This window comes from Trichomonas vaginalis, chromosome V (genome assembly GCF_026262505.1).
Source record: "Trichomonas vaginalis G3 chromosome V, whole genome shotgun sequence".
Taxonomy (NCBI): domain Eukaryota; phylum Parabasalia; order Trichomonadida; family Trichomonadidae; genus Trichomonas; species Trichomonas vaginalis.
The window spans coordinates 17,194,685-17,222,679 of record NC_067207.1 but is presented as its reverse complement, the minus strand read 5'-3'; the positions used below and the strand labels follow the sequence as shown (position 1 = coordinate 17,222,679).

General features: G+C 34.4%; 12 protein-coding genes across 12 annotated transcripts, besides 2 other annotated features; 6 read left to right on the top strand and 6 right to left on the bottom strand.

Annotated features, from left to right (window-relative positions):
• Window positions 1-1,688: part of a mobile genetic element that runs on past the window's edge.
• A 225-nt stretch (window positions 1,689-1,913) lies between these two features.
• Window positions 1,914-26,068: a mobile genetic element.
• TVAGG3_0352980 (uncharacterized protein) lies at window positions 4,495-4,818 on the bottom strand (the record flags this gene model as incomplete). Its single annotated transcript, XM_051231187.1, has 1 exon — window positions 4,495-4,818. The coding sequence occupies one exon, from the start codon at window positions 4,816-4,818 to the stop codon at window positions 4,495-4,497; it is 324 nt and encodes a 107-aa protein (XP_051100917.1).
• Window positions 5,360-6,748, top strand: TVAGG3_0352970 (phage tail repeat-like family; the record flags this gene model as incomplete). Its single annotated transcript, XM_051231186.1, has 1 exon — window positions 5,360-6,748. A coding segment is annotated over one exon (1,389 nt), but the record flags the coding sequence as incomplete, so codon positions are not given.
• Window positions 11,182-11,508, top strand: TVAGG3_0352960 (uncharacterized protein; the record flags this gene model as incomplete). Its single annotated transcript, XM_051231185.1, has 1 exon — window positions 11,182-11,508. One exon carries the CDS (start codon window positions 11,182-11,184, stop codon window positions 11,506-11,508), a length of 327 nt encoding a protein of 108 aa, XP_051100915.1.
• TVAGG3_0352950 (organellar and viral DNA polymerase type B) lies at window positions 12,735-13,055 on the top strand (the record flags this gene model as incomplete). The annotated part of the gene is made up of 1 exon (XM_051231184.1): window positions 12,735-13,055. The coding sequence occupies one exon, from the start codon at window positions 12,735-12,737 to the stop codon at window positions 13,053-13,055; it is 321 nt and encodes a 106-aa protein (XP_051100914.1).
• Window positions 14,086-14,835, top strand: TVAGG3_0352940 (KilA, N-terminal/APSES-type HTH, DNA-binding family; the record flags this gene model as incomplete). Its single annotated transcript, XM_051231183.1, has 1 exon — window positions 14,086-14,835. A coding segment is annotated over one exon (750 nt), but the record flags the coding sequence as incomplete, so codon positions are not given.
• TVAGG3_0352930 (protein of unknown function, DUF4106 family) lies at window positions 15,306-15,755 on the bottom strand (the record flags this gene model as incomplete). The annotated part of the gene is made up of 1 exon (XM_051231182.1): window positions 15,306-15,755. One exon carries the CDS (start codon window positions 15,753-15,755, stop codon window positions 15,306-15,308), a length of 450 nt encoding a protein of 149 aa, XP_051100912.1.
• TVAGG3_0352920 (uncharacterized protein) lies at window positions 16,218-16,673 on the top strand (the record flags this gene model as incomplete). Its single annotated transcript, XM_051231181.1, has 1 exon — window positions 16,218-16,673. The coding sequence occupies one exon, from the start codon at window positions 16,218-16,220 to the stop codon at window positions 16,671-16,673; it is 456 nt and encodes a 151-aa protein (XP_051100911.1).
• TVAGG3_0352910 (uncharacterized protein) lies at window positions 16,690-17,109 on the bottom strand (the record flags this gene model as incomplete). The annotated part of the gene is made up of 1 exon (XM_051231180.1): window positions 16,690-17,109. The coding sequence occupies one exon, from the start codon at window positions 17,107-17,109 to the stop codon at window positions 16,690-16,692; it is 420 nt and encodes a 139-aa protein (XP_051100910.1).
• On the bottom strand, window positions 20,131-20,469 carry TVAGG3_0352900 (protein of unknown function, DUF4106 family; the record flags this gene model as incomplete). Its single annotated transcript, XM_051231179.1, has 1 exon — window positions 20,131-20,469. The coding sequence occupies one exon, from the start codon at window positions 20,467-20,469 to the stop codon at window positions 20,131-20,133; it is 339 nt and encodes a 112-aa protein (XP_051100909.1).
• On the bottom strand, window positions 20,663-21,396 carry TVAGG3_0352890 (protein of unknown function, DUF4106 family; the record flags this gene model as incomplete). The annotated part of the gene is made up of 1 exon (XM_051231178.1): window positions 20,663-21,396. A coding segment is annotated over one exon (734 nt), but the record flags the coding sequence as incomplete, so codon positions are not given.
• TVAGG3_0352880 (protein of unknown function, DUF4106 family) lies at window positions 24,573-24,990 on the bottom strand (the record flags this gene model as incomplete). The annotated part of the gene is made up of 1 exon (XM_051231177.1): window positions 24,573-24,990. A coding segment is annotated over one exon (418 nt), but the record flags the coding sequence as incomplete, so codon positions are not given.
• Window positions 26,069-26,491: 423 nt separating the features above from the next.
• TVAGG3_0352860 (ankyrin repeat and protein kinase domain-containing protein family) lies at window positions 26,492-27,835 on the top strand (the record flags this gene model as incomplete). Its single annotated transcript, XM_001317508.1, has 1 exon — window positions 26,492-27,835. One exon carries the CDS (start codon window positions 26,492-26,494, stop codon window positions 27,833-27,835), a length of 1,344 nt encoding a protein of 447 aa, XP_001317543.1.
• Between the last annotated feature and the right edge of the window lie 160 nt (window positions 27,836-27,995).

The following is a 27,995-nucleotide window of genomic DNA, read 5'->3' as shown; positions in this document are numbered from 1 at the left end:
TTTATGTCCTTGCTCTGTTTGTGGTTGTTGTTGTGCAGGGTTTTGAACTGTTGGTTGTTGTGCTGGTTGTGGAGGTGGTTGTTGTGCTGGTTTTGGTGCATGCCTGTGTCTGTGTCCATGTGACGATGTAAATGTTTTAGGTAGTCCTGGTGCAGGTGCTTCTCTTGGAGGGTTTGGTGGTATATAAGTTCCACTAGCTAGTATATAAGTTCCACCAGCTGGTATATAAGTTCCACCAGCTGGCACATATGTTCCATCTGCAGCATAGTGTCCTACCTGACTTTTCGTTTTTAAGAAAGCATTTACTAGGTCTGTTTTGGTCTGTTGTAACTCTTTTTCTTGACTTTCCACAACAGTTGCTCTAACGGCGTCATAGGCACTTTGAACTGCCTGTTCTCGTTGCTGCATCTGTTATTTTCGTCATATTTTGTGCTACTTCTTTTAACTCTTTGTCGAAACCTTCAGACTTCAGTTTCTTTCCAGATGAGAAGTCGTTCACTTGTTTCACCTTACTATGAAGAGCTTCGAAGGCGTTCTTAAAGTCAGCATTTGTTAAAGCTTCATTTGAACTGTCTTCATCCGCTTTTTTTTGTCCTTATTGACCCTATAAGTTGGGCTGCTTTAGCGTTGGCTTGGGCATCTAACCAGTCATTGTTAGCTTTTTATATTCTGCGCTTTTCATTGCCTTTTGCATGGCTGCGTCGTTATTTTTACTTTCTTGTGCTAAGTTTTCATACTGTACGGTTTGGTTTTGCAACTGTAAAATTTTTCTGCCTTTACATTTGCTTCAACTTCTTTTTTATACTCATCGCTATCCATATATGTCTTCAGGGCTTTTTGTTTTATCTCTTCATTTCTTTCAGTACTTTATATTGAGTAGTATGGTTTTTCAAATTTATGACATCTTGTTCCATTTTTGCTACTTCTGCTGCTTTTTCTGACACTTTTTTCGCATATTCCTCTGTACTTAGTTCTTTCAGTTGTTCTTCTTTCTTCTTTTTCTCTACGTTTAACTCATTGAGTTTCTTTGTGTGTCTGTCATATTCTAGTTTCTTTTCGTTTTCACTTATTTGTTTCTGTATGTCTATGTTTGACTTTTTGACATCTGTTATTTGATTTTTTGAGTGAACTCAAATTCATTTGACTTTGAGGGTTATAAGCTGTTCCGTCTGCAGCTCCACCATAGCCTGCCATTTTCGCTAAAAGTGCCGCTCTTAAACCTCCACTCTGTGCACCAATAACTCGGTTTAAAAGCATAGGGTTGCTTGACATTTGTTGCAACATAGTGGGGTCATTCAGCATTTGTTGTTGCAACTGTTGTTGTGGTGTCAGTTTTACTATTGGATGTTTCAATGCTCTCTTCCTCTTACGTATATTCTTACGTAGCTTACGTGGCATTTTAAGTGAAGTTAAAAAAGCGGTTTTTGACAGATGTTTATATGACACTATTTGTTCAGCACAAAAAACTACTCGGTCAAAGTGTTGTCAGTTTTGTAAAATACCGTCCTATCTCATTCTATAAGGGGGAAAGTCTTCTCAAAGTATACTTCCTTGGAACGCCTGTAACTTTTCCAGTAGCGACGATAGACCCTTACTTGTCCGGACAAAGTTATACTAAACATCTTCAGGGCTAGAGGGCACGAAGTGCCTGGAGGCCCCACTACCTTTTTTTTTTTTTTTTTTTTTTTGACTTGCATTTATTTATTGATCTAATAACAACGGAAGAGTCTAATATGTACCGACAAAAACAAATCGAATTAAATGAAAATTCGTTTGAAAAAATTCTATCAGAAAACCATATACTTGAATTTTGTTGTAGGTATGGATCTGTAAAATGTTTCAAATATTTAAGAACAGAATTCAAATTAGAAATTACACTTACATGTCTTCAACTATCTTTTATAGGTCGTAACAAAAAAAAAAAAAAAAAAAAAAAAAAAAGGTAGTGGGGCTTCCAGGCACTTCGTGCCTTCTAGCCCTGAAGATGTTTAGTATAAATGAAGTCTTAGAGGACAAACATGACTATGAGTTTTGATATGACAAGATAGAATATGAGAGAGGTCCTATAAACCGGAGAAAGTGTTATATAAACATCTGTCATATTACTCAGAATATTATACAGAATTCAATAAAAATATATTTTAGGTGAAGAGGTGAGATTTCACCTGTTTTTTCACCTCATTTTTCACCTCTTGAATTTTCATGAATTTCATCGTAAAGACTTTGTCAAGATTTCATCGTAAAGACTTTGTCAAGACTTCTTCGTAAATGTTTTGTCAAGACTTCTTCTTCGTAAATGTTTTTGTCAAGACTTCTTCTTCGTAAATGTTTTGTCAAGACTTCTTCGTAAATGTTTTGTCAAGACTTCTTCTTCGTAAATGTTTTGTCAAGACTTCTTCGTAAAATCAGACAAAAAATATATTTTAGGTGAAGAGGTGAGATTTCACCTGTTTTTTCACCTAATTTTTCACCCTCTTGAATTTTCATGAAATTTACACCAAAAAAATGTTTAGGTGAAGAGGTGAGATTTCACCTGTTTTTTTCACCTAATTTTTTCACCCTCTTGAATTTTCATGAAATTTACACCAAAAATATACTACTAGGGTCATTTACGAAGAAATCTCAACAAAAGTCTTTACGATGAAATCTTGACAAAACATAGACAAGAAAGTTCATGAGAAATTAGATGAAGAAGTCTTAACAAAGTCTTTACGAAGAAATTCATGAAAATTCAAGAGGTGAGAAATGAGGTGAAAAAAGAGGTGAAATCTCACCTCTTCACCTAAAATATATTTTTGGGTCATTTACACTCATTTACGAAGAAATCTCAACAAAGTCTTTACGAAGAAGTCACAATAAAACATCTGTCACTTTTCAGGAAAAAACATTTTTATTATTATATATAAATGAATTTTACAAAACCACCGTTACCGTTCTTTGGAAATAAGAGTAGATGTAAAGATATTATATTGAGAGAACTTAAGAAACTACCGAATGGTCTAACATTTGTAGACTTGTTCGGTGGAAGTTTCTATATATCTCATTTGTGCCATACAATATTTCCTGACTCAAAGATTATATGCAATGACTTCGACAACTATATGAACCGTCTCAAACATATACCAGACACAAACAAAATATTGAGTGAGTTGAAAGAAAAGATACCTATAGGTAAGATGGAACGTATACCATTAGATAAGAAAAATATTGTCAGAGAGGTTTTGAAAAAAGCAGAATATATTGACTGGGATAGTATATCTTCTAGACTATTATATAGTGGTTCTATAAGAGTTCATGACATTGAAACACTTATGTCAAACGTTTTATATCTTAACTATACAAATGTTTTCAAAGAGGACATAGAAAAATATATTGAGGGTATAGAGTTTGTGAGATGTCGTTGGACAGAGTTGTATGAAAAATATAAAAACAAGGAAAATGTTTTCTTTATAGTAGACCCGCCGTTCTTTAACACATACGATTTTCAATACCAAGTAGACTGGACTTTGAGAGACTCTTTAGAAACTTTAGACGTTTTACATAACCATCCATGCTTTTACTTTACATCCGATAAAAGTGGTTTGGAAAGTGTCATGAGATGGTTAGAGGATATACATGACTATGAGTTTAGATATGACAAGATAGAATATGAGAGAGGTCCTATAAACCGGAAAAATGTGTCATAACAAAGAAATTTTATTGGTAACTAAATGTGGTTTGAAATAGGACTACTTGTTTTAGGTTTTTTCCATTGTGTCATTTACTTATTTGACGTGGCAGAAAGATATAGAGAATATGAAGATGAACCAATGCCTGCAAATGTTCAGTATATGTACTCGTAAGAGATATTTTTATCTAATATTAAATGGACGCACAGAACTTAGCGAATGCACAGCAACCTGGACAACCAAACCCAGAGAATATTCCAAATGAAGTTAGAATACAAACTGCAATGGCAAACTATGGTCAAGTGCCAACAGATGTACAAATGCAAACTGCCATGTCAAATGACGCTGCGTTAGGTTTGCCACCATGGTATGCAAATATGAGATGGAAAGAGTTTTATACAAACCCTGAAGTGGGATATAAACAACTTTATGCAGATGACGCGAACACAGGAGTTGACCCAGAGTATGTTTTCTACCAGAGGAGAAACAGAATGTATGAGCTCCAGTTAAAGAATGCTATGGAACTCAACAGGAAACGTAAGAGACTAGGTGGACATTAGATTTTTACATATAGTAAAATGGGTTTCTTCAGTAAGATAGGAAACTTCTTTCGAAATGTTGGAAGAGGTATATGGAATGGAATAAAAACCGTAGGAAGAGGAATTTTGGAACGGAGTCAAAAATATTGGTAAAAGAGTAGGTCAGTTCGTTGGTATTATACCTAAAGACCCTGAACCAGAAGAACAAGCTCCTGTTATACAACAGCCTGAACCTGCACCACAGTCTAGTTGGCAACCAAATCCAACACCTCAACCGTATTAAAAAATTATATTTTTACCGTTCGATAGTAGTTGTATATGAAACTAAGTTCTAAGTAAAACGCATGGTATAATGGAATTATTCTTTTTCTTCCATCTGTAGTAAACCATACTTGAAAGTCTGAAATACTTCCACTTGGTGGTTCATATAACTTTGTAGGTTTTTCGTAAAAGTCATTTGCCAAGCATAAGAAAGAGTTTTGGGCGCCAGAAAATGAAGCATGAACAATAATAGCAGCTGGGTCGAAAACATCTTTAAATAAATATGGTTCATCTCTTGCATATCGACTGTAAATATTTGCTAAAGGAAGTTCGACTTTCTGATTTAACATTCTTTGCAAATAATACCATGACATTGCAGTGAATTCTGTATATATTTGTTCGTCTTTCTTTGGATTGTCTTCGTAGATTTGAAATGACACTTGTGAATTTTGTTTGTCATATACAATTCTCACATAAAGTGTGCTCTCGGTATTTGCATATTCATCAGCATATTTTTGCATAACATGAATTTATTTTATCTTCTATATTTTTTAACGCAGTCTGTAGAGAAGATGAAAGGTCAACTTGTATTAGCTCAATTTCTTCCACATTTTTCGTTTCCCTTCAGATATATAATCTATATGAAACCTTACAATAAATGGAAAACTTTTATCTTCTACAGACACAAACTTCATTCTACGAAAGCAATAGCTTTTGTGACAGATGGGTCTCTTAGCCATCTTAATGGGTAGTCAAAACGATAGCCTTCATGCTTTACGGTCTCTGTCTCAAACTTTTGACCGACATTAGTAAAAAGTTCATCTAATGGTTTAGTTGTAGCAACTCTTGAATTTTCTTTTTTATTGGAAGCATATTTTATCTAGAATAAAAATGTCAAATGAAACAGCGTCTATGAGAGAAATACAACACAACCGACAACTCATTATACAAGCTCTAAATAAGAACACAACAAACTTTTCAAACTATTCTAAGATATCTGAGTCATTGAAAGAAGGAAACTTAAAACTGACATTAAACCCAATGACAGATGAGTTTCTGTTTCAAGACAATAAGAACCATACTGTCTGTATAAATCCAACAAAAGGAACTTTAAACGAGAAACCTATAAATGAACTTCTTTTGAAAGCAGATGTTGGCAACAAAGCTGACAAAGAATATGTAGACGATGCAATAGCAAAAGAAGAAGAAAGAGCTAACAAAGCTTATGCAACAAAAGAACATACTCATCCTGAACTAGCAGACAAAAAATATGTTGACAATAAAATGTCAAGTGAAGTGACAAGAGCTGAAAACGAATATTCTAAAAAGACTCATACACATTCTATATCTGAAATAACAGACTTACAAGAAACCTTAGAGACAAAAGCAAATAAGACTCATACACATACCATTGCAAATATTACAAACTTACAAGAAACCTTAAACAGGAAAAGTGACGTTGGACATACACATACCATTGCAAATATTACAAACTTACAAGAAACCTTAAACAGGAAAAGTGCCGTTGGACATACACATACCATTGCAAATATTACAAACTTACAAGAAACCTTAAACAGGAAAAGTGACGTTGGACATACACATACCATTGCAAATATTACAAACTTACAAGAAACCTTAAACAGGAAAAGTGCCGTTGGACATACACATACCATTGCAAATATTACAACTTACAAGCAAACCTTAAACAGGAAAAGTGACGTTGGACATACACATACCATTGCAAATATTACAAACTTACAAGAAACCTTAAACAGGAAAAGTGCCGTTGGACATACACATACCATTGCAAATATTACAAACTTACAAGAAACCTTAAACAGGAAAAGTGACGTTGGACATACACATACATCTTCTGAAATAACAGACTTAAACGTTAGCCTTGAAAAGAAAGCAGATAAAACATATGTCAATGAAATATACCAAAGTTTAGTTGGAACAAAAAATATTGAAACTATGGTTGGTGACTTTTCTGTCAATGAAGAAAACAAATATTTTAGATGGGAGTTTGTACATTCCTTAGAAAATGGTACACGGTATAAACTCATTCCGAAAAATAACAATGAAATGTATGTAAGCTATAAAAAGAATGATGGTACACAAGTTAAAGTTCCATTAGACAACAACTGCTACTTAAACTTATATGGAGACGAACAAAAGAAATATTTAAGAGTTTATGAAATGGCAGATATGACATTGCCTGACCCAGCTCCAGCACCATATTATTATGACTATGGAGATGACGTCAGAACACCACATGTAGATGAACAAAAGCTAACATTATATTTAGATTTTTATAGATATAAAAGATATAATGCAATAGAAAAAACGAGAAATAGTATACTATTATGAAGATGACAGAAATAAATATTATAGTCAAGACTTTACCTACCCTGAAAACATAAGATTATATTATAAAAAATATTCTGACACAAACCAGAAGAAACCTGAAATAGTTGCACTATATTTTAAGTTCAAAAGAGACAATCCTATAATGTCTCATATGTTTGATTTAATGAACCCAGTAGGTTTCTATTTATACATCTATGGAAGCAAGAGGTCCTCAAGTAATGTTTTGGTGTTGGTGCATGGGAACAAATAGTCGACAGGTTTTTGTATTGTGCAAACTCTTCAAAGGAAACAGGTGGAAGTAAAACGATTTCAGGTGAAAATTTACCTGCACACAGTCACTACATAGATTTAAGTACATCTCAAGCAGGTTGGCATAAGCATAGATATTGGGATTGGTCAGGAATGACAAAAGGTAAAGGATATGATGTTAAAGACGACGTTAAGTTTTGCTATAAATTGTTACTGGGATGACACGCAGGGAGAAGGAAACCATACACATTTCGTTTCAGGATATACACAACAACGGGACAAAGTAAAGAATATATGCCACCTTACATGACAGTTTACGCATGGTATAGAATTGCTTAGTCGTCATTTTCAACTTCTTTAGCATATTCGTCAGGAGTTGTCTTATATTTGTTAGGAACTGTCTTTGAAAGTATACCACCTTGAACTTTGACAAGTTTGAAACGAGGTCTGACAATAGTAGTTTTATCTTCTGCTTGCAGTCTGTACATTTTGCCATGTTTTGCCTAAAAATTCATAATATTCTCTTGTATACTTTCTTCTATTTTTACGAACACGAATGCGAGTACCTGTCGAGTTCCCATTGTTGTCATAGTCAATAGTATTTTCATATGGGTCGCGTTTAGGTATTTCTATTTTTACTTTGTCACCTTTCTTAAGTTTGAAGCCCGGCATTCTTTCTTGTTTGTCTCTTTTGACTAAACTATTAAATATATAGTCTTTTCTCTAAGTCGGGGTTGTTTTCATTTCTTCGGGGGAGTGGTTTCCCAAACCTTTTTGTTTACGGCTATTGTAAATATTTAAAACTTGTCTCATCTTTGCCATGGAGAAGTGTCTATACTTGTCGTCATATGACATTTCATCTACCTCACCACCTTGTGGTTGGTTTAAGTCTCTTAAGATTTTTATACAACTGTCAATGACACCAAGAGCAGAATGGTTTTGGTCGACAATGAAATATTGGTTTACATTTTTTGAACGCAGATAGTTTTTAATATCGTCTGATTTGAAAGAACTTTCACAGTCAGATGTCAGTTTTGTTGGATGGTATTTGTCAACGAATATTGTCAAAGCAGTTTTCACATCTAAAATATTTTTGGACTGTAATGGTATGGCTTCACAGTATCTTGTGTTTTGACCGACAAATATTAGCCAGTATGGAGGTCCATCTTCTCTATACCTCGGAATGTTTTCCAAGATATCCATAAACCAAGCATTTGGTGTTGAACTAAAGATTTTTATCATGAGTGCTTTTTTTGTTGCCTTAGAAACATAGGGGTCCTTGTTTGGATTCGTCATTTTTTAACCCATAAGAAATGGGTTTATTTGGCGCATTAGCAGGAGTTGCATCCAGATTTTTTGCCCGCAGTGGAACAATAGCCAGAGGTGTATTTGGAGTTGGAAGGAAGATTTTGAGTACATTAGGTATACTTAAAGAGAAAGCACAACCTATTATACAAACTGTACAGAAAGGTTGGGATGTAGCACGAGATGCAACAAATCTTATTCCAAATCCTGAAACAAGAGGAAAAGTTCAAGGATGGATGGACAATGTAGGAAGAGAAGCAGGAAACTACTATAACAAAGCAAATGACTACTATAACCAAGCAGGACACTATATGGACCAAGGTGAAAGATTCTTTAAACAGAGGATATAACCATGCACAACAGTGGGTAAACAATAACCAACCGCAACCACCTCAAACTTGGGGAATGTAAAGTTTTTTACTGAGATGAAATGAACAATACAGCATTGAGACAAATGGGTTCAAGATGGATTTGTCGACTTCCAGCAGTTACACAACCACGTGTTTGTCAAGTTCTTCCTATACCTCAGGAAGTTTTAGACCGACTTAAAAAACCTAAACAACCAGTTGAAAAACAAACCAAACTAAAATTTTTTACTGAGATGAAATGACCGAAGAAGTTGAAACGGTAGATTTGACACCACAAACAAAAAAAGTTCAGAACCATTGTCAAAACCTGTCAAAGACTTACAGATGAAGAGAAAAATTCAATAATAGAAAGTGCCAGGTCTGGAAATACAAACCCTAACTATAAAGTCACTTTTCATAGAAATGGAACGGCTAGTATCTCAAAAAAGAAACAGACTCTCACAAATAAAATATTGAAGTCTGAAGGAGTTTAAAGAGACAACAGATGGGAAGGTATACTTCACTGACGAACAGTTCATTATAGAACATCTCATTGACTTAGAGTCGAAATATTCTAAACTTTACAACAAACACAAAAAGTTGAAAGGAAAACAAAAACAAATGGCATATGATATTTACGAAGATGTTGACGACACAACCATACCTGCAAGTGAGGTAAAGCCAGAAGAACCGAAAAGTGACGAAAAACCAATAGAAGAAGAAAAACCAAAAACTGAAGATAAACCAAAACCAAAGGTTAGTCTCCAGACTAAACCAAGTCAACCTTCATTAGCTGGTATGGGTTGGCGTCAAAGACTTATGGTAGCTGGTGGTTATGTTAAGTAAAGGAAAAAACATTTTTCAAAAAATATATTTTTTTATTTTATTTGAAATGTACGCTGAGTTTGTTGGAACAGACCGTTGGGAAACTTGTTTGTTAGATGAGAAATATGAAATTCACTGTTGTGAGTCATTTGAAGTCAGAAACAAAAAGACAAAAAGAGTTTTAAGCGGATGGGAGCGAAATGACGGATATGCTCTTATGGATATGAGTGGAAAAAACTATTTTAAACATATTGTCATTGCAACTCATTTTATACCGAACCCTAACAATTTACCTTTTGTAGACCATATAAACCGTATAAGAAACGACAATAGACTTGAAAACTTACGTTGGGTCACTCGTTCTGAAAACAATAAGAACAAAGGCAAATTTGGAGATATAGTATTCGAATTTGTCGACGAACTAGAAGATGAAGCAATTGAAATTACAGACTATGGCAAGCATACGTTTGAGTTTTACTACTATAGCGAAGAACAGGACTCTTTCTACTTTTATACCGGCGTAAACTATAGGAAATTACAAGTATGTTTTACTAAGGCGGGCTATGCTTATGTAAACGCTAGAGATACAGATGGAAAATACGTTAGACTATATCTTAACAAATTCAAGAAGCTATATGGCATACCATTTTAAAACGTTTTTAAAACAGTATATTTTTACATATATTAAATGCTTCAGGTTGAAAAACAAAGAACAAAAGTAGCAGATACAAAACCGTTAGACTATATCTTTACAAATGCCGGTAGGGCAATATCAGATGAAGAAATTTCATCTCGAATTGTCTTTCATATACAACTACGGAAAAGTGCTGAAAAAGTATTGAATGTGAAGATATTAGAAAATAACACGTTTTCTAACATCGTAGAAAACTCATGAAAACAATTTATTTTTGACACTTTCACAAAAAACATAAAAAAGTGAGTTAAAATGAGATGTTTACTGAACTGGTTGGATGTCGCCTTCTGTAGTTATGTAGAATGGTTGACCTGAGAAGTGGAACAGTGCTCTGAGAATTTGTATAATTCGTGGAATTGGACTCTCTCTGTTTGGAAGTTGTATCCAAGGACGCTTGGCAAAGAACTTGAGAAGAGCTTCTCTTTGGCGTCCTTTATGCCATCGTAGGCTGTCCCGTCTGGTATTTGAATTGGAATTCCAGTCGAAGTCTCGAGATTCAAGGCAGCCCTTCCCGTTATCCAACAGTTAACAAGCTTGCCTTTTACATTCTGCCTGAGGAAGTCTTTAACAAGCTCGTTAATTTCAATTAGGTAAACTGCCTCATCTAATGGCTCGATGTTGTCCATTGCTACTGTCAGTAAAAGTACTGCTACTGTCAGAAAAAGTACTGCTACTGTCAGTAAAAGTACTGCTACTGACAGTAAAAGTACTGCTAGGAGCAGTAAAAAGGAAAATTTGAGAGGGTTTTCGACGATAAAGTACTGCTACTGTCAGAAAAAGTACTGCTACTGTCAGAAAAAGTACTGCTACTGTCAGAAAAAGTACTGCTACTGTCAGTAAAAGTACTGCTACTGTCAGTAGCAGTACTGCTAGGAGCAGAGATTTTTATCGTTGTGGTCCGACGGTTAAGCCACAGACGAATGTCCGACGTCCCACCAACCGAGTCCATTCCCAAACCAGAGGAACCTAAAGCACCAGCCCCTGCACCTCAGTTCCAGCAAGTCCAATCTCAATCCAAATCGAAGAGAGACCAAGAGTTCGAAGAAGGTCTGAACCGCTTACGCAAAGAGTATGCTACAGCTCCAACCCTTGGTTGTTCCAGCAATTCCAATTCCAGTCCAAATTACTACCAATTCCAATACAAATCGAAGAGAGACCAAGAGTTCGAAGAAGGTCTGAACCGCTTACGCAAAGAGTATGCTACAGCTCCAATTGAGAGAAAGTTGTTCCCAGACCAAAAAATATAATTTAGGGTAGAAGGTCATGATTTCATCGTAAATGTTTTGTCAAGACTTCTTCGTATATGTTTTGTCAAGACTTCTTCGTATATGTTTTGTCATGACTTCTTCGTAAACTAAACGTAAATGTTTTGTGAAGAATATACCAACCCGCGGAAAACAGCGGGTTGCTTTTTATACAAAATTCATGCGGGAAATTCTTGAGTTTTGGTTGAAAGAATACGGTGGAGCCAAAAGTGGCTCGACCTCAAAACAAGCATTTTATGAGCTTACAAAGGGTGTTATGAATGAATTCAGCAACATACATCCTGACCTCGTTCATTTTTGTTGCTAAATTCAGCAAAAATATAATTTAGGTGAAGAGGTGAGATTTCACCTCTTTTTTCACCTGTTTTTTCACCCTCTTGAATTTTCATGAATTTCTTCGTAAATGTTTTGTCAAAACTTCTTCGTAAATGTTTTGTCATGATTTCATCGTAATGAGCGTAAATCAGACAAAAATAATGTTTAGGTGAAGAGGTGAGATTTCACCTCTTTTTTCACCTGTTTTTTCACCTCATGAGTTTTCATGAATTTCCTTAAGATAAAAAATATATTTTAGTTTTTTATAAAATATTTTTTTTTATTTTTATTGTAAGAACATGTTAGCAACTACAGCACCAAACTCGTTAGTCATGAACCCAACTTCAATGTTAGTAGAGATGAAAAGCTTCATTCCTTCTTCATATACTTTCGAAACAAAAATCCAGAAGATAAAGCAAGAACTTTTAACAAGTAATTTAGATTGCACTGCAAAAGATGAAACAAATGAACAGTATCTTTATGAAATGCAGGATATTATTGACCATTTACCCAAATTGCCTGAAATCCAACAACAAAAGCTTACTATTCCTGAATTCGATGAAATAGAAGTCAAAGCAACTGACTCAGTAGAAATAAAGAAGTTCATACGAAAGGTTAACTATGAGTTTCTTGGATTTCATTGCAACCATAAGGTTATGGACAAAGACTGCGATATGGTATATAAGAATGTTTCTGACATATATAAATCTGAAGAATTTAAGACCTACGACAACTTTGTTTCATTAGTTGCAAAATGTGTATGGGAAATAAGAGATAAAGATAGAAGAGGTAAGGTATGGAACGAACAGATAAAACCAGCAACTTTTGAGTTAAAGAAAACCATTGACGCCTTAGTCATACTTGCAGGTAAGGTTTCAGAATATAACGCAAAAATGAACCCGCAATGTTCAAAATGTAAAGCAGCAATGAGGAAATATAACTACTCCGTCAAAGAGATAGAAAGAATGAGAAACGACTATGCTGACTTAAAGAAAGAAGCAGAAAAGCCAGCAGAAGATAAAATGAACATGTTAGAATTTCTGAACAAAAACTATCCAACAGCAGAAGATTTCCTTCTATCTGACGTCAAGAAGAAGTATAAAGAAACTTTCGGTATCGTTAAAACATTCGATATCCTCAGCGAAGAAATAGAAGCTACGAAATTGTTTAGGATTTCAAATATACATCGTACAATTCATGTAAAACGCTTATAAAATAACAGGTGAAAAAAGAGGTGAAATCTCACCTCTTCACCTAAAAATATTTTTGGGTCATTTACGCTCATTACGAAGAAGTCTTGACAAAACATTTACGATGAAATCATGAAAATTCATGTACGAAGAAGTCTTGACAAAACATGTACGATGAAATCATGAAAATTCATGAGGTGAAAAAACAGGTGAAAAAAGAGGTGAAATCTCACCTCTTCACCTAAAATATATTTTTGCTGAATTCCGTATGAAATTTCATGAATTTCCTTAAGACAGAAAAAATAAAGTTAGTTTTTTAAAAAAAATATTTTTTATTTTGTATGTAAGAACAGATATGTCAAACATTGAGTTTGAAACAGTTAGAAAGATAGACAATGACACCAAAGTGGTTAGAATAGGTGATTTAAACGTAAGATACTCAAAGAAATACAACAAATATTCTTTGTCAGACATTATAACACCTTCTGGAAAGCAACCAAAGGACTGGGTTAGAATTGCTTCTACTCAGAAAATTTTGACAAGAAATCCTGAGCTTTTGATATCGGTAAGATTTCATGGAACTACAGCATATCTCATCGACAAAAGTCTTATACCAATAGTTTTGTTATGGTTAGACCCAGTTGTTGGATATAACTTCATAACATATGGTTCATTCGACTCAGAACGTTGCAGTGAAGGCTTACTTTACATCGTTCAGAAACCGAAGGACTTCAACACAAAAAGATATAAGATAGGAAGAACATATAATATAACTCTAAGATATGACAGTACAGTCAATAGAGTCAGGGTTGTGTTTGTTAACGATATGAGAGCTGCTGAAACAGAACTACTTGAAAAGTTTGAGAAGATGTATGGTGCTCCCACGAAAGGTAGGGAAACGTTTGAAGTAGATGAGATAGATAAAGCTATAAAATTATTTGACGAAGTTGCTGAAAAATACATGTAAAGCGTTTATTTTTGGTCTTTTGTGAAAGTCAGAAAATAACGCTAGTTTTTTATAAAATATTTTTTTATCCGGAATGTAAAGACAGATATGTCAACAACAGAGAACACAACAACAGTTATAGTCCATGAAGCTATAAATGAAGAATATGAGTACATACAGTTTAACAAACAGTTACGTCTCATTCGTTCGGTCAAAGATGACATGTACCAAATGCAAAGTATTTTGAATGCTCTTCGTTCTACAAAGCAAGCACATCATTGGTTTGAAAACCAACAGACAAAAGAACTTTTAGAAGAATTTCCTCATATGTTTGCGACCCGCGGAAAACCGCGGGTCGAGATTCCGTACGAAAATCGTCAAAATTTGCCAAATGGTTTGAGAGGTTGGTATGTACATAGACTTCTCGTAAATGCTGTTGCAATGTGGGCTTCACCTCGCTATGCTTGTTATATTTTCATGATGTTAGATGAACTTCATAGACAAGAACGTGAAGAGCTAGAGAACAAGCTTGAAGCAAAAGACAAAAACATACAGAAAAGAATACCACGTTCGGTACCAAAAGGAAAGGAAAAGAACTATAAGTATATGATTTATACTGAAGAGATGGAAAATGAAGAAGACAGAGATATGGTTATGTTGCATTTAGTCAGAAGAAACAACAAAAGCTTTTACGACCTTGCTAAGATTTACAAATCTGACAGAAATTGGTTCTATCGCGAAAACTTACCGATTTCAATGACACCGAATGAAGATGTGAAACAAATAGTTCAAGATACGTTACCTCAAACACACTATGATATTAAAGGTTGTACAATACTTACATTCAAAGAAGATTTGCCGCTACTGAAAGAAAAAACAGAGTATTTTGACAACTTCAAACAAGCAGAGTAAATGAACTCTTTATTTTTCAAGCTTGACTTCAGATGGCTCAGGTAGCTCTATAAGGTAAATTGTCTTGTCAAATCCTTCTGGCATTCCGAGTCCTTCCATCCGACTGGAAAAAAATTTCCCGACAACAGGAAAAAAAATTCCTTCCGACAGGAAAAAAATTTCCAGTTGTCCGTCCGTAAACCATTCAAATTTTCGAAAATTGAGAACTTTTTTCCATCCGACAGGAAAATTTTTTCCATCCGACAGGAAAATTTTTTCCATCCGACAGGAAAAAAATTTCCCGACAACTGGAAGAACTCTTCCTTCCGACAGGACACAAACGGATGACCGACGTTCCTCTTCCTGAATGTCTTCCAAAGCCAGAAGAACCGACAGCCCCAGCACCACAACAGACTAAGACTAAACACTTAGATTTTTCAAGCTTGACTTTTTACAATTTGAACTTTGTTTGCGTAGATATGAATTCTGAAAGAAGTATGAGGGTCTTGTATGACTTTGTACTTCTCCCATAGTTCATGTCTGTCAAACTTACCTGCCATGGACTCTTTCATAAGTTCCATGAAATCGTCTTCGGACAATCCAGGGAAAAGTATGATATCAGTAAGTATTCTTTTAACATCCTTACTTAAACTCTTTGCTGTCTGTACACAAATGACAACTGAGATGTTAAAGTGTCTGAGCTTCTTAAGAATTCGACACATATCTTGTTCTCTGTTCTTTAACAAAGGATGAGAAGCAAAGTCATCTAAGATAAGAAGACATCTATGAGGGTAAGTCTTCCAATCGTAAGATTGCAATTTCTTCGAAATGTATTCTATCTCTTTCTGTTTGTTTCTGAAGTGTTTCTTCTCTAATATTCTCTGCATTTCCTCATTTGGGTCTTTAAACTTCGAATTGACATACTCATTTATAGCATTGTACTTCAAAACTCTTCTTTGGTACTTCTTTATCCAATCTAACAACTCAGAGTCTTTTATACATACTAACTTAGACTTCTTTATAATATCTTTGAACGAATTGACGGTTTGGTCAAATTGACCCGAAGTACTACAAATAACAACTAACTCATAGAATGGGTTCTTCTCATCTAGTTCTTGTTGTTGTGCAGCCATTTTAAGATAAGTGAAAGTCTTACCAGACCCAGGTGGTGCAATTAGACCTGTTATACCATTCTGAGCAAATAGGAACTTGTCATGTATGGGTTTTATCTGAGCATTTTCTAACTTCCTCTTGTTCTTCTTCAAAACATTCTCAAATTTCTTGTCAATGTCAGCAAACTTTTTTTCTAACATATTTTTAGAAAAATTAAAAATTTTATCTTTTAGAAAATGTCTAGCGATTTCGCTATCTATATTCGAGACAAACTTTTCGACAGCAAAACATCTGTCGACCATAAAATCTTACATAGTGTAAACAAGAAAGGTGAATTTGTTCTAAAGTTCTGTTTCTGGGAATATGACAAGAACCATAAAACATTAGGCAGAGAAGTCTTTAAGTTTGTCAATGACAGACTTGTTGACAGAGATGACGCCGATTGGAAAGATGAAGTCCAACAAAAGTTCTTAGAATGCAAAGAAGACACATGCGCTGTTCTTGAAGATGAAATAGAAAACAGAATAGATGAGCTATTAAAGGACAAAGAACTTTTACATAAATATGGTTCTGAGAAATTTGACATAACTCCACCAGAGAAGAAGAAGAAGAGAGAAAAGAAAGAAAAGAAAGTAGAAGAAGAGAAGAAAGAACCTGAACCAATTCCAGAGAAAAAGAAATTTGACATGTAAAAATAAAATTTTATTTTTAGAACATTTCTGGGTCAATGTCAATGTTCTCTTCCTCTTTAGGGGCAAACACTGGCTTAGACTCTAAAATCTTTTTACCCAACTTACCTTGAACTTCAACTATCTTAGACTCATAATATTCATAGTCGTCTGTCTTCTTTGGTTCATAAGGTATAACAAGTTTGTATGCTTTGCCTTCTTTAAGGTTTGAGAACCTTCTGTCAAAATTTTCTTTGACTGTTAACAAACCTTCTATGTCTAAGTCTTCAAATTTCGCACCATTTTTAGTCACAATAGCAAACTTAACTGGTTCGATGTTCCAAACTTTGTCAAATGTAGACTTTTCAAAATGGTAGAAGTAAACATTCAAATAAGCGAATGGGTCTAGTTCTTCTTTGACTTCTGTCATGTACTTATTTACTGAGATGAATTTCGTCATCTTTTCTATCGGATAAAAAAATATTTTTTTAAAATTTACTCATAAAAATTTTTCTTTGTATATACGCCGTTCTGAACGTCTAAAAGATTTTTGACATTTGCCAAGAATGTTCGTTTAGAAGCTGCCATATAACCATATTCTTGACAATATTGTTTATATTCATCATATAAAGACCTTTCATCTAATGACACAAAGTCGCTTTCTTCTATGAACAGTTCATATACACTCTTGTTTGCTTCTAACAATGTTTGTCTCTCTTCGGTATGTGGAATTTGTCTTGGATTGAACTTAGAAATATCTAATGTCATGAAATATGAGAACAAGTGGTTGTAAAAGTCAGATGTCAAAGTTTCTGCTAAGTCGTCAAAATATTCTGTATCTTGCATATGAGAATCTGACGTTCTGACAACTACATATCTTCTGTCAGAACTTTCTAACTTCATCGGAACAACATTGTTTGAAACCATAATGAAGTTTGCAACATTTTCACAAACTCTTTGGTCTTTATACTTTCTTTCAACAACTCCAACTTTATCTGTTATAAGACTCTTCAAAGCATCTGAGTTCAAAACTTTTGTTGTATCTATACTTTGAAGTTCATTGCAAACTATAAGTTTCATATTCTCTATTGAAGAGTTAAATTTACCGCAGATGTTTTCTAAGTTTGTCATATTCGGATTCGAATAACCTTCTAACAGTTTGCACAAAATATCTGTAAAGAAAGTGTTCTTACCTGTTCCTTGTTTTCCAATTATAATGAGAGCAGTTTCATTTTTAGCACTTGGATGTTGTAAGATATTTGCAAACCAACATAAGATATACTCATAGACTCTTTCGTTTCCATTGCATATAATTTCTTTGACATGGTCTAACCAAGCTTCTATAATATTTTCTTTCCATTCTACTTGTTCGTATTTATATCCAGTGAAGATAGAATAGAAGTTTGGAGAAGGTGTATAGAACTTTATACCTCGAACTGAAAAATCTTCTAACTTTGACAATAAGATATCCCAAGCATCTAACATCTTCATTCCAACTTGTACGACTTTTATTTTCTTAGTTTCTGTCTACATTCTTGTTCTGAAACTATTGTTGCTCTTGGTTTGTTAAAGACAACATCCCATTCTTTCATGACATAACATTCTGGGGCAGAGTCGACATAAATGACTAAACGTTTCAAATTCTCGACTGCTTTGTTATAGTCTCGAAATGGACACATATTTCTGAACGCTTGGAAGTCATAAAAATCTGAAACGTCTATTCTGTACATTTTTATAAAAATAAAAAAAAATATTTTTTTATTCTTGAGCTTGTTGTTCCATTTGTTGCATTTGTTGCATTTGTTGTTCTTGAGCTATTTGTTGTTGAAGTTGTTCTTGTAGTACAATACTTTCACCAGTTGCATCTTCCAATTCGAAACTTTCTGCCGTCATTGACAAATACATAGGACATAAAAGTTTTACAGGAACAAAGTTTGCGTCAACTAAGGTTAAGTTTATGTTTGCCAAAGTGTTTGAGTTTACTAAAGCTGAAAACTCTGCATTCGAATGAACAATAGGCAAACCAGCAGAGAAAGTATTGTTTATACGCATAAGTATCTTTTGGTCATAGTAGTTTCTGTCGACATTCGAATAGCACTTTGAACCTAAGTTTGAAACAATATATAAAATAGGTGTACTTAAAGTCAATGGAACAGACATTCCTTGTATGACACCTTTTCCTGTTATAGGAAACTGTTGGTAGTAAAAACCAGATATAAGTTTTGTATTATAGCTCATATCGTTTATACTAAACTCGGTCGGACATCCAAACATAATGAAACCTGCTCTAGTTGCAGCACATGTTACATCCGTCCTTAAAGTATTAAATAAGTCAACAAAACCTGTTGGTGGTATATCTGAGTAAGTATCTTCAAAGAAGTATTTTTTACCATTCACAACAACAAAGTCTTCTGGTGTCAAAAGAGCAAAACAGGCTTTAGTCGTCATCGTGTTTAAGGTCAGTTTACAATATCGTCCTTGAGGACTTTGTAAGTTTGTTGTTATAGAATTATATGACTCAGGGTTTTTAGTCGTAATAGTATAAACCACTATGTCTTCTGCCATTTACTTAGCAACTAAATTTTAATGAAATGTTGTGGTCGTCAAATATTTTTATGACGTCTGGGAAACTATACTTTAAGTTCAACGTTTCACCTCCTTTCATAACGTATATCTTGTCAATGACATTATATGAAACACCACAGCAAGCAATGTCGGGTTCTATTTCTTTGATGTTTTATCGTCTGCCTCTGTCAAAAGTTTCAATAGTTCTTTCAAAATTTCATGAGGTGCAATGACATATGAGTTCACTTTTACAGGGTTGTGTTCGACCAAGTTTAACATTATACCTAAAGCTTGACAAATCTTCTCCTGAGTTTGAAGTTTGTCTTTCAGTTGTTGGTAGTCGTTTCGAATATCTGCAACAGAACTTAAGTCTCTGCTAACTTCAGGATATGTTGGTTGTTCTTTTACAGGAACAATTGTTATACCATCTTCGTCTTCGTATGGTTTCCCCACTTCAACATCTCTGTCTTTGACATTGACAACAACACTTTGACTGTTTGTTTGAGTTGGTGAATTTAACTTCACATCTGCCACCGCCATTAAACCTTTTGAAACACTCACGCTTCTATTTTTCGGAAATGACATTTTACTTAGAATAAAAAATGGACGTATTCGAGTATCTCTTCGAATTGAAGCAGAACAAAGTTTACACACACAAACAATACAAATACATTGACAGAATAGTTCTTTATACAAACAATGGAAAATGTTATAGAATAGCAGTCTTTGCTGAACCAAAATATTTTCATAAAGCAAAGAAAGTTGGTATAACTGAAATGGTGAAAGTTCTTGAAGCAGACAAAAATATAACAACAAAACTGACCGATATTTCTAAAGGAAAGTTTATAATACAATTTTATGTCAAAAACTGGCGTACTGTCAATATTTGACGGAGAGAAGTCAGTTCAAGAACAACTTACTGACCTGCTGCCAAAATCTGCTCGATGGAAGCTGTCGTTATGCCAATCTGAGGAGCCCCAGCAGGTTTCATCGAACGAATCTTCAAAAGAGCATCTTCCGTGAAAAGTGCTATTGGTTTTGTAAACTTCTTTGCTCTCAGTTCATCTGGACCGTCTCTGTCACCAGTATATTGTATTTGTACAGTACCAACAGTTGAAATACCACCCATAAAGTCTTCTGAGTCAGCAAATGGAATGCCAAGCCAAAAGTTTGAACGGTCTCCATTTGTATATTGAGTTTTTTGACCTCCTGTATGAGTCCATACTTTCACATATGGCATAATAGAACTTTGCATTTCAGGGTTTATGGTTGTTGTGAAGTTGTTGTTAAAGTTCATAGCATCTAATGTCAAGTTGTATGACCTCATATCCTCAACTGTAGAATATTCTTCTCTTGGATAGTATTTGCCATCTATGTTTATATGATATTTAATACCAGGGTTGTAGAAGCAAGAATAGTCATTTATAGTTCGTCTGAACAGTACAAACATAGTATCTGCATGTTTCATTGCAGTTGTTAAAGCAATATCTGTTCTTGCACCTGGGTCAGCACTTTGGTTTCCAACTTCACCTGCAAAGTCTTTGACAGATATTTGGTGTATAGGGAACATAAGTGGAACTGCAATATATTTGGCAGCTAAAGCATTTGAAATATCTGGGTCCAACATATAGACTGCAAGTCTGCTTTCTATTCTCTTGCATTCAAATTTTTCGCATGTGAACTTAACTGGGTCCCAAGCATCTCCAGCAGCATTGAAATAATAGTTTACTTCAGTGTTGAGGTTTGAGAAACCAAAGTCTAAGTCAACTTTGTTTTTGCAAAAGTCGGCGAATGACGTTTGATTTGCTCCCTTTACGTCTGTAAGAGTGAATGGGTCTTGTGTTGGTGCAATGACTAAGTTATTTTTGCTTGGAGTAAGTTCGATAGAAATTTTTCCTGCCCAGTTTGGCAAGTATCTTAAAAACCTGAAGATGAGGAAAGATGACAAAGGAACTCTAAGTTTCAATTTTACTTTGGTTACTGCTGCTGCAGTTTGTCCAGAAAGGTTAACATAAACTCCTGGAACGTTAGGGTCAAGTCTTCTTATTTTCTCAATAGTTGCATACTGGTCTGTTTGTTCTCTAGCTTGTGGTTGTACTGAGTTTCTCAAAGCGAACCATTCATAGTTTGCCCATGTTACTGTTTGAACTAAGTCAGAGTTAGAATATATCTTATATCCCATGAAAACTTCTGGAGCATATTGGTATCCGACATAGAAAATTCCATTGCAACCTTTCTTGTCAGACAACTTGGCAGAAGGTTTTATTTCAATGTCTTGTTCCACGTATAAGAATGAGTTGTCAATAGAAATAATATGAAACCTGTCGCAAGCAATATCTACTGTTGTTGAAGAACCTTCTCCAAACTCACCTACGTTTCCATAAGAAACAGCAGTTGTATATTCGTAAGTTCCAGGAACTATTTCTGACCTTCTAATGGCATTGTCGCATTCGTTATACCATTCGGAAACATTTCCATTCATAGCATCCAAAACTGTTGGCGTTATATTCTGAGCGGCGTACATTTCATATGAGTAAAAATATAGAATAGTTGGATTTATATGTCATAATAGAACCCACGTGGACCATGCTTTACTTTCTTCCTGACTGAGTTTTTAACTCTTCTTTTTCCTTCATTGCCTCTGCTTGAAGTTGTTGCATCTTTGCATTATGTTCATCTAGTATGTTGCAAATTTCCCATGTCCTTTTTGCCTTTTGGCTCTGGTCGCCCATCTCAGGTAACCTATATCCTAGAAAGAGTTTGTCATAGTCTGTATTTGAGTCTTCGCGTATTGTTTGCATGACTCTTTCCTGAGTTTCTGGTTCAAGCTCTTCAAACAGTGCCTGTCCATATGGAATAAGCTCGTTTCCAAATATATGTTTTTGTAGCCATTCTGGTTTTCTTTCCATGTTACCAACTATATCTTTTGTGAATGGGAAAGCTTCTACCCAATCTTTCAGTCTTGCGTCGTTTATTTCTGTAGTTGGTTTTATTTTGTCAAGGAAATGTTTTTCAATACTAACATTTCATTTGGTACTGTCCATTTGAGTTTTCTTAAATATTCATCCCTTCTCAGTTCATTGTCTGCAAAGTAAGTTTTTATGACATTTTGTAAACTTTCGTTTGCAAGGTCATGTACAATAGGTTCTCTTCCTTCTCTCTCCCTAACTTTCTTTCTAAACTCTTCACCAAATATACCATCTTTATGGTTCTGTGTAGTTCTTTGAGATAAATGTTCTAGAACGTCAGGTGTTATATTTCCATCAGCCATGTTCATTTCATACTGGTCCAAAATATCTGCATGTTTCATATCTTTCAATGGCATTAAAGCCGCGCTTAAAATACCAGCTATATCTGGTTCACCATTGACTTCCATTGCGTCTACAACTTCTTGGAATTGTGGTTGTAAGTTTATGAACCACCTATCCGAGTTAGCTTTATGACCCCATCTCATTGTAGTTCCATCGTCTGCAGAAACAAAAGTAGGTTTGTTTCCATCTTGGTTAGGTTCTGAATGAACTTTAAACAATGTTTCATTTCTATATGTTTTCTTGAAATTTAACCTTTTATTTTCACCGAGTTCATCCGAAGATTGAACGTTAAATGCTCGTAAGTAAAAAGGGTTGTTGTATTTGTGTACATTTTTTTTCAGTTCTTCCATTCTATGCTGAATATTTTCATCTGGTGTTGGAGTCTTTTGTATGTCGGCAAACATTTTTCGATATTCTTCTACTATGTCAGCCGAATCTTTCTTAGACTCTTGGAAAGATTCCATATTCACCTCATGCTCTTGTTGAGGGTCAAGATTTTTCGGCTGTTCCAAATCTTCATCTAGTTCTGTGAGGTTAGTTTCCAAAGGAGGGACTTGTTCGTTTCCTTCAGGCTCTTCTAGCTGTTGTTGCTGAACTATTTCTTCCATGTCTGGTTGTATCTGAACTTCTTCCCTGTGGAGTTTCTTGTACCTCATCTGCTGGCATTTCATATATTCCGAGACCGTTTTTAACAATTTCCCTATCTACGTCATCCGCATTCATAAGCTTTTGTTCTTTCGTTCCGTCTCTATTTTTTACGCGTTTCATGACGAAAGTTGTATTGTCATTTAGCTCTGACATCAAATATCTCGGAGTAAATTCGTTCATGTCATTTGGATGATATGCTATTAAATCATATCCCTTAGCGAGCTTGTATTTTCCAGGTTTGAGATTATATCCGTTTTGGTGCTGAGCCATAAAGCTAAATAGGTTCGGGTCAGTATTTCCATCCTTGAACTTTCCAATAGCTTCTTTATATCTGTCACTAAAGTCAATAGTATCTGGGAAACCACACTCTTCTTTAAGCATTTTTAAGAATTCTTGGTTTCCTTGTTCTCTACTTCTTTTATGTCCTTGCTCTGTTTGTGGTTGTTGTTGTGCAGGGTTTTGAACTGTTGGTTGCTGTGCTGGTTGTTGTGTTGGTTGTTGTGCTGGTTGTGGAGGTGGTTGTTGTGCTGGTTGTTGTGTTGGTTGTTGTGTTGGTTTTGGTGCATGCCTGTGTCTGTGTCCATGTGACGATGTAAATGTTTTAGGTAGTCCTGGTGCAGGTGCTTCTCTTGGAGGGTTTGGTGGTATATAAGTTCCACCAGCTGGCACATATGTTCCATCTGCAGCATAATGTCCTACCTGACTTTTCGTTCTTAAGAAAGCATTTACTAGGTCTGTTTTGGTCTGTTGTAACTCTTTTTCTTGACTTTTCACAACAGTTGCTCTAACGGCGTCATAGGCACTTTGAACTGCCTGTCTCGTTGCTGCATCTGTTATTTTCGTCATATTTTGTGCTACTTCTTTTAACTCTTTGTCGAAACCTTCAGACTTCAGTTTCTTTCCAGATGAGAAGTCGTTCACTTGTTTCACCTTACTATGAAGAGCTTCGAAGGCGTTCTTAAAGTCAGCATTTGTTAAAGCTTCATTTGAACTGTCTTCATCCGCTTGTATTTTTGTCCTTATTGACCCTATGAGTTGGGCTGCTTTAGCGTTGGCTTGGGCATCTAACCAGTCATTGTTGGCTTTATATATTCTGCGCTTTTCATTGCCTTTTGCATAGCCGCGTCGTTATTTTTACTTTCTTGTGCTAAGTTTTCATACTGTACGGTTTGGTTTTGCAACTGTAAAAGTTTTTCTGCCTTTACATTTGCTTCAACTTCTTTTTTATACTCATCGCTATCCATATATGTCTTCAGGGCTTTTTGTTTTATCTCTTCATCTTTCAGTATTTTATATTGAGTAGTATGGTTTTTCAAATTATGACATCTTGTTCCATTTTTGCTACTTCTGTTGCTTTTCTGACACTTTTTTGCATATTCCTCTGTACTTAGTTCTTTCAGTTGTTCTTCTTTCTTCTTTTTCTCTACGTTTAACTCATTTAGTTTCTTTGTGTGTCTGTCATATTCTAGTTTCTTTTCGTTTTCACTTATTTGCTTCTGTATGTCTATGTTTGACTTTTTGACATCTGTTATTTGATTTTTGAGTGAACTCAAATTCATTTGACTTTGAGGGTTATAGGCTGTTCCGTCTGCAGCTCCACCATAGCCTGCCATTTTCGCTAAAAGTGCCGCTCTTAAACCTCCACTCTGTGCACCAAGAACTCGGTTTAAAAGCATAGGATTGTTTGACATTTGTTGCAACATAGTGGGGTCATTCAGCATTTGTTGTTGCAACTGTTGTTGTGGTGTCAGTTTTACTATTGGATGTTTCAATGCTCTCTTCCTCTTACGTATATTCTTACGTAGCTTACGTGGCATTTTAAGTGAAGTTAAAAAGCGGTTTTTGACAGACGTTTTATTGTGACTTCTTCGTAAAGACTTTGTTGAGATTTCTTCGTAAAGACTTTGTTGAGATTTCTTCGTAAAGACTTTGTTGAGATTTCTTCGTAAATGAGTGTAAATGACCCAAAAATATATTTTAGGTGAAGAGGTGAGATTTCACCTCTTTTTTCACCTCTTTTTTCACCTCATGAATTTTCATGAATTTCTTCGTAAAGACTTTGTTAAGACTTCTTCATCTAATTTCTCATGAACTTTCTTGTCTATGTTTTGTCAAGATTTCATCGTAAAGACTTTGTTGAGATTTCTTCGTAAATGACCCTAGTAGTATATTTTTGGTGTAAATTTCATGAAAATTCAAGAGGGTGAAAAATTAGGTGAAAAAACAGGTGAAATCTCACCTCTTCACCTAAACATTATTTTTGGTGTAAATTTCATGAAAATTCAAGAGGTGAAAAATGAGGTGAAAAAACAGGTGAAATCTCACCTCTTCACCTAAAATATATTTTTGTCTGATTTTACGAAGAAGTCTTGACAAAACATTTACGAAGAAGAAGTCTTGACAAAAATTTACGAAGAAGTCTTGACAAAACATTTACGAAGAAGAAGTCTTGACAAAACATTTACGAAGAAGAAGTCTTGACAAAACATTTACGAAGAAGTCTTGACAAAGTCTTTACGATGAAATCTTGACAAAGTCTTTACGATGAAATCTTGACAAAGTCTTTACGATGAAATCTTGACAAAGTCTTTACGATAAAATTCATGAAAATTCAAGAGGTGAAAAATGAGGTGAAAAAACAGGTGAAATCTCACCTCTTCACCTAAAATATATTTTATTGAATTCTGTATAATATTCTGAGTAATATGACAGATGTTTATATAACACTTTCTCCGGTTTATAGGACCTCTCTCATATTCTATCTTGTCATATCAAAACTCATAGTCATGTTTGTCCTCTAAGACTTCATTTATACTAAACATCTTCAGGGCTAGAAGGCACGAAGTGCCTGGAAGCCCCACTACCTTTTTTTTTTTTTTTTTTTTTTTTTTTTTTTTGTAACGCAGATATTATTGGTGAATGTTTGAAATATCAAATACCAGATCAGAATTGTATGATGCTATCAATCATTTTACATAACATTGATTTCGTCCTTTATTTAATGAACACATATAATATTCCATTAAATAAAGGGTTTTTTATCTATTTAGATCAGACAAAGGATTTTAAAGATTCACTCCTTCATAAGATGTTAATTAACTTTCCGCCTTTATATGATTATCTCATCTCGCACGGTTCAAATGTCAAGACATATTATAGTGATTGTAGTAGTGTTTTCTCCGACATCTTAAAAAAGGATTTACCGAAACCGCCCAGCTTTTCATTTCTAAAGGAGTAATTATCAATAATTATATCGAAAATGATATTTTGTTTTTGAAATCACCTCTTTATTCTACAGTTGAAGATAATAATATTAAAATGACTAAGCTGTTGATTGCTAATGGTGCAGATATTAATAAAAAAATACTTAAAGGGTCGGTGCTTCATATCGCAGTAAGCAAAAATTTGGAAGAGATGACCGAATTTCTATTAATGAATGGCACTAATCATACAATTGCTGATATGAACAATAAAATTCCCCTTAGCTATGCGATTCAAAACAGAAATGTGGATATATCAAAACTATTAATTTTGCATGGTTCTGATGTTAATTTCAAAGATTCCGATATGAAATCTTTGATCCATTATGCAACATTAGATAATAGTCAAAAAATTGTTGAACTTTTAATTTTATTCGGAGCTAATGTCAATGCAACAGATAGAATGAATAATACGGCACTTCATTATGCAGTTATGCAGGGCAATAAAGATATTATAAAGATTCTAAATATTTATGGTGCAAATCCCAATATCAAAAATATTGATGGGTATTATCCCATTCATTTAGCAACAAAAGTAAATAATGAAGAAGTATTGGAATCTCTTCTTTCAAATAATATGAAATATCAACTTGATATTGATTCAATACGCAAAGATGGTCTGACTTCTCTCCATATGGCAGTAATTCAAAATTCATGTGAAATTGTTAAATTTCTTATTTTGCATGGAGCCAATTTAAATGTAAAAGATAAGGAAAATTATACCCCATTTCAAAATGCAATAAGAAATTATTATAAAGAAATTATCAAAATTTTCATATTATATGGAGAAAATGTAAACACAAGCGTAGAAAATGGATTAACAGCTCTTCATTCTGCAATATCTTATGGTGATAAAGAAATGGTGGAGTTTCTCATTTCACATGGAATTGATATCAATTGTAGACTTGAAACAAATGGTTGCTCAGTTCTTCATTTCTCGTTAATGTTAGAACCATCTTTGGATAGTCAGGAAATTTTTGAGTTTCTCATTAATAATGGTGCTGATATCAATGCAAAAGATATTAATGAAAAATCAATACTTCATTATGCCATTAAGTATAATGACATTAAAGCGGTAGAATTTCTTATTTCATATGATGTGAATACCACTGATAAAAAAGGGCAAACAGCTCTCCATTATGCAATAATCAAGTATCGTATTGAACTCATCAATTTTCTTGTTACGCATGGTTCGGATATCGATGCCAAAGATATCAATGGAAGAACACCTCTTCATATTGCAGTACAGCATAATCGTAAAAAGATTGTTAGGTTTCTCATCTCAAAGGGTGCAGATCCTGATATCAAAGATGAATATGGAAAAACGCCCCTTTGCATTGCAATTGAAAATAATTATAATAATATTGTTAGTCTACTTATTTCATATGATAAATATGTCTAACGCAAACAAAGCATACTTGAATAAAATTAAATTATTACAATTATATGTTAAAAGTAATTCAAGTCAATCAAATAATAGTAGTTCCATCCAATAAGGCATGAAAACTTATAATATGCCATTCAATTAAAAAAAAAAGCATTATTATTAAATCTGAATTATT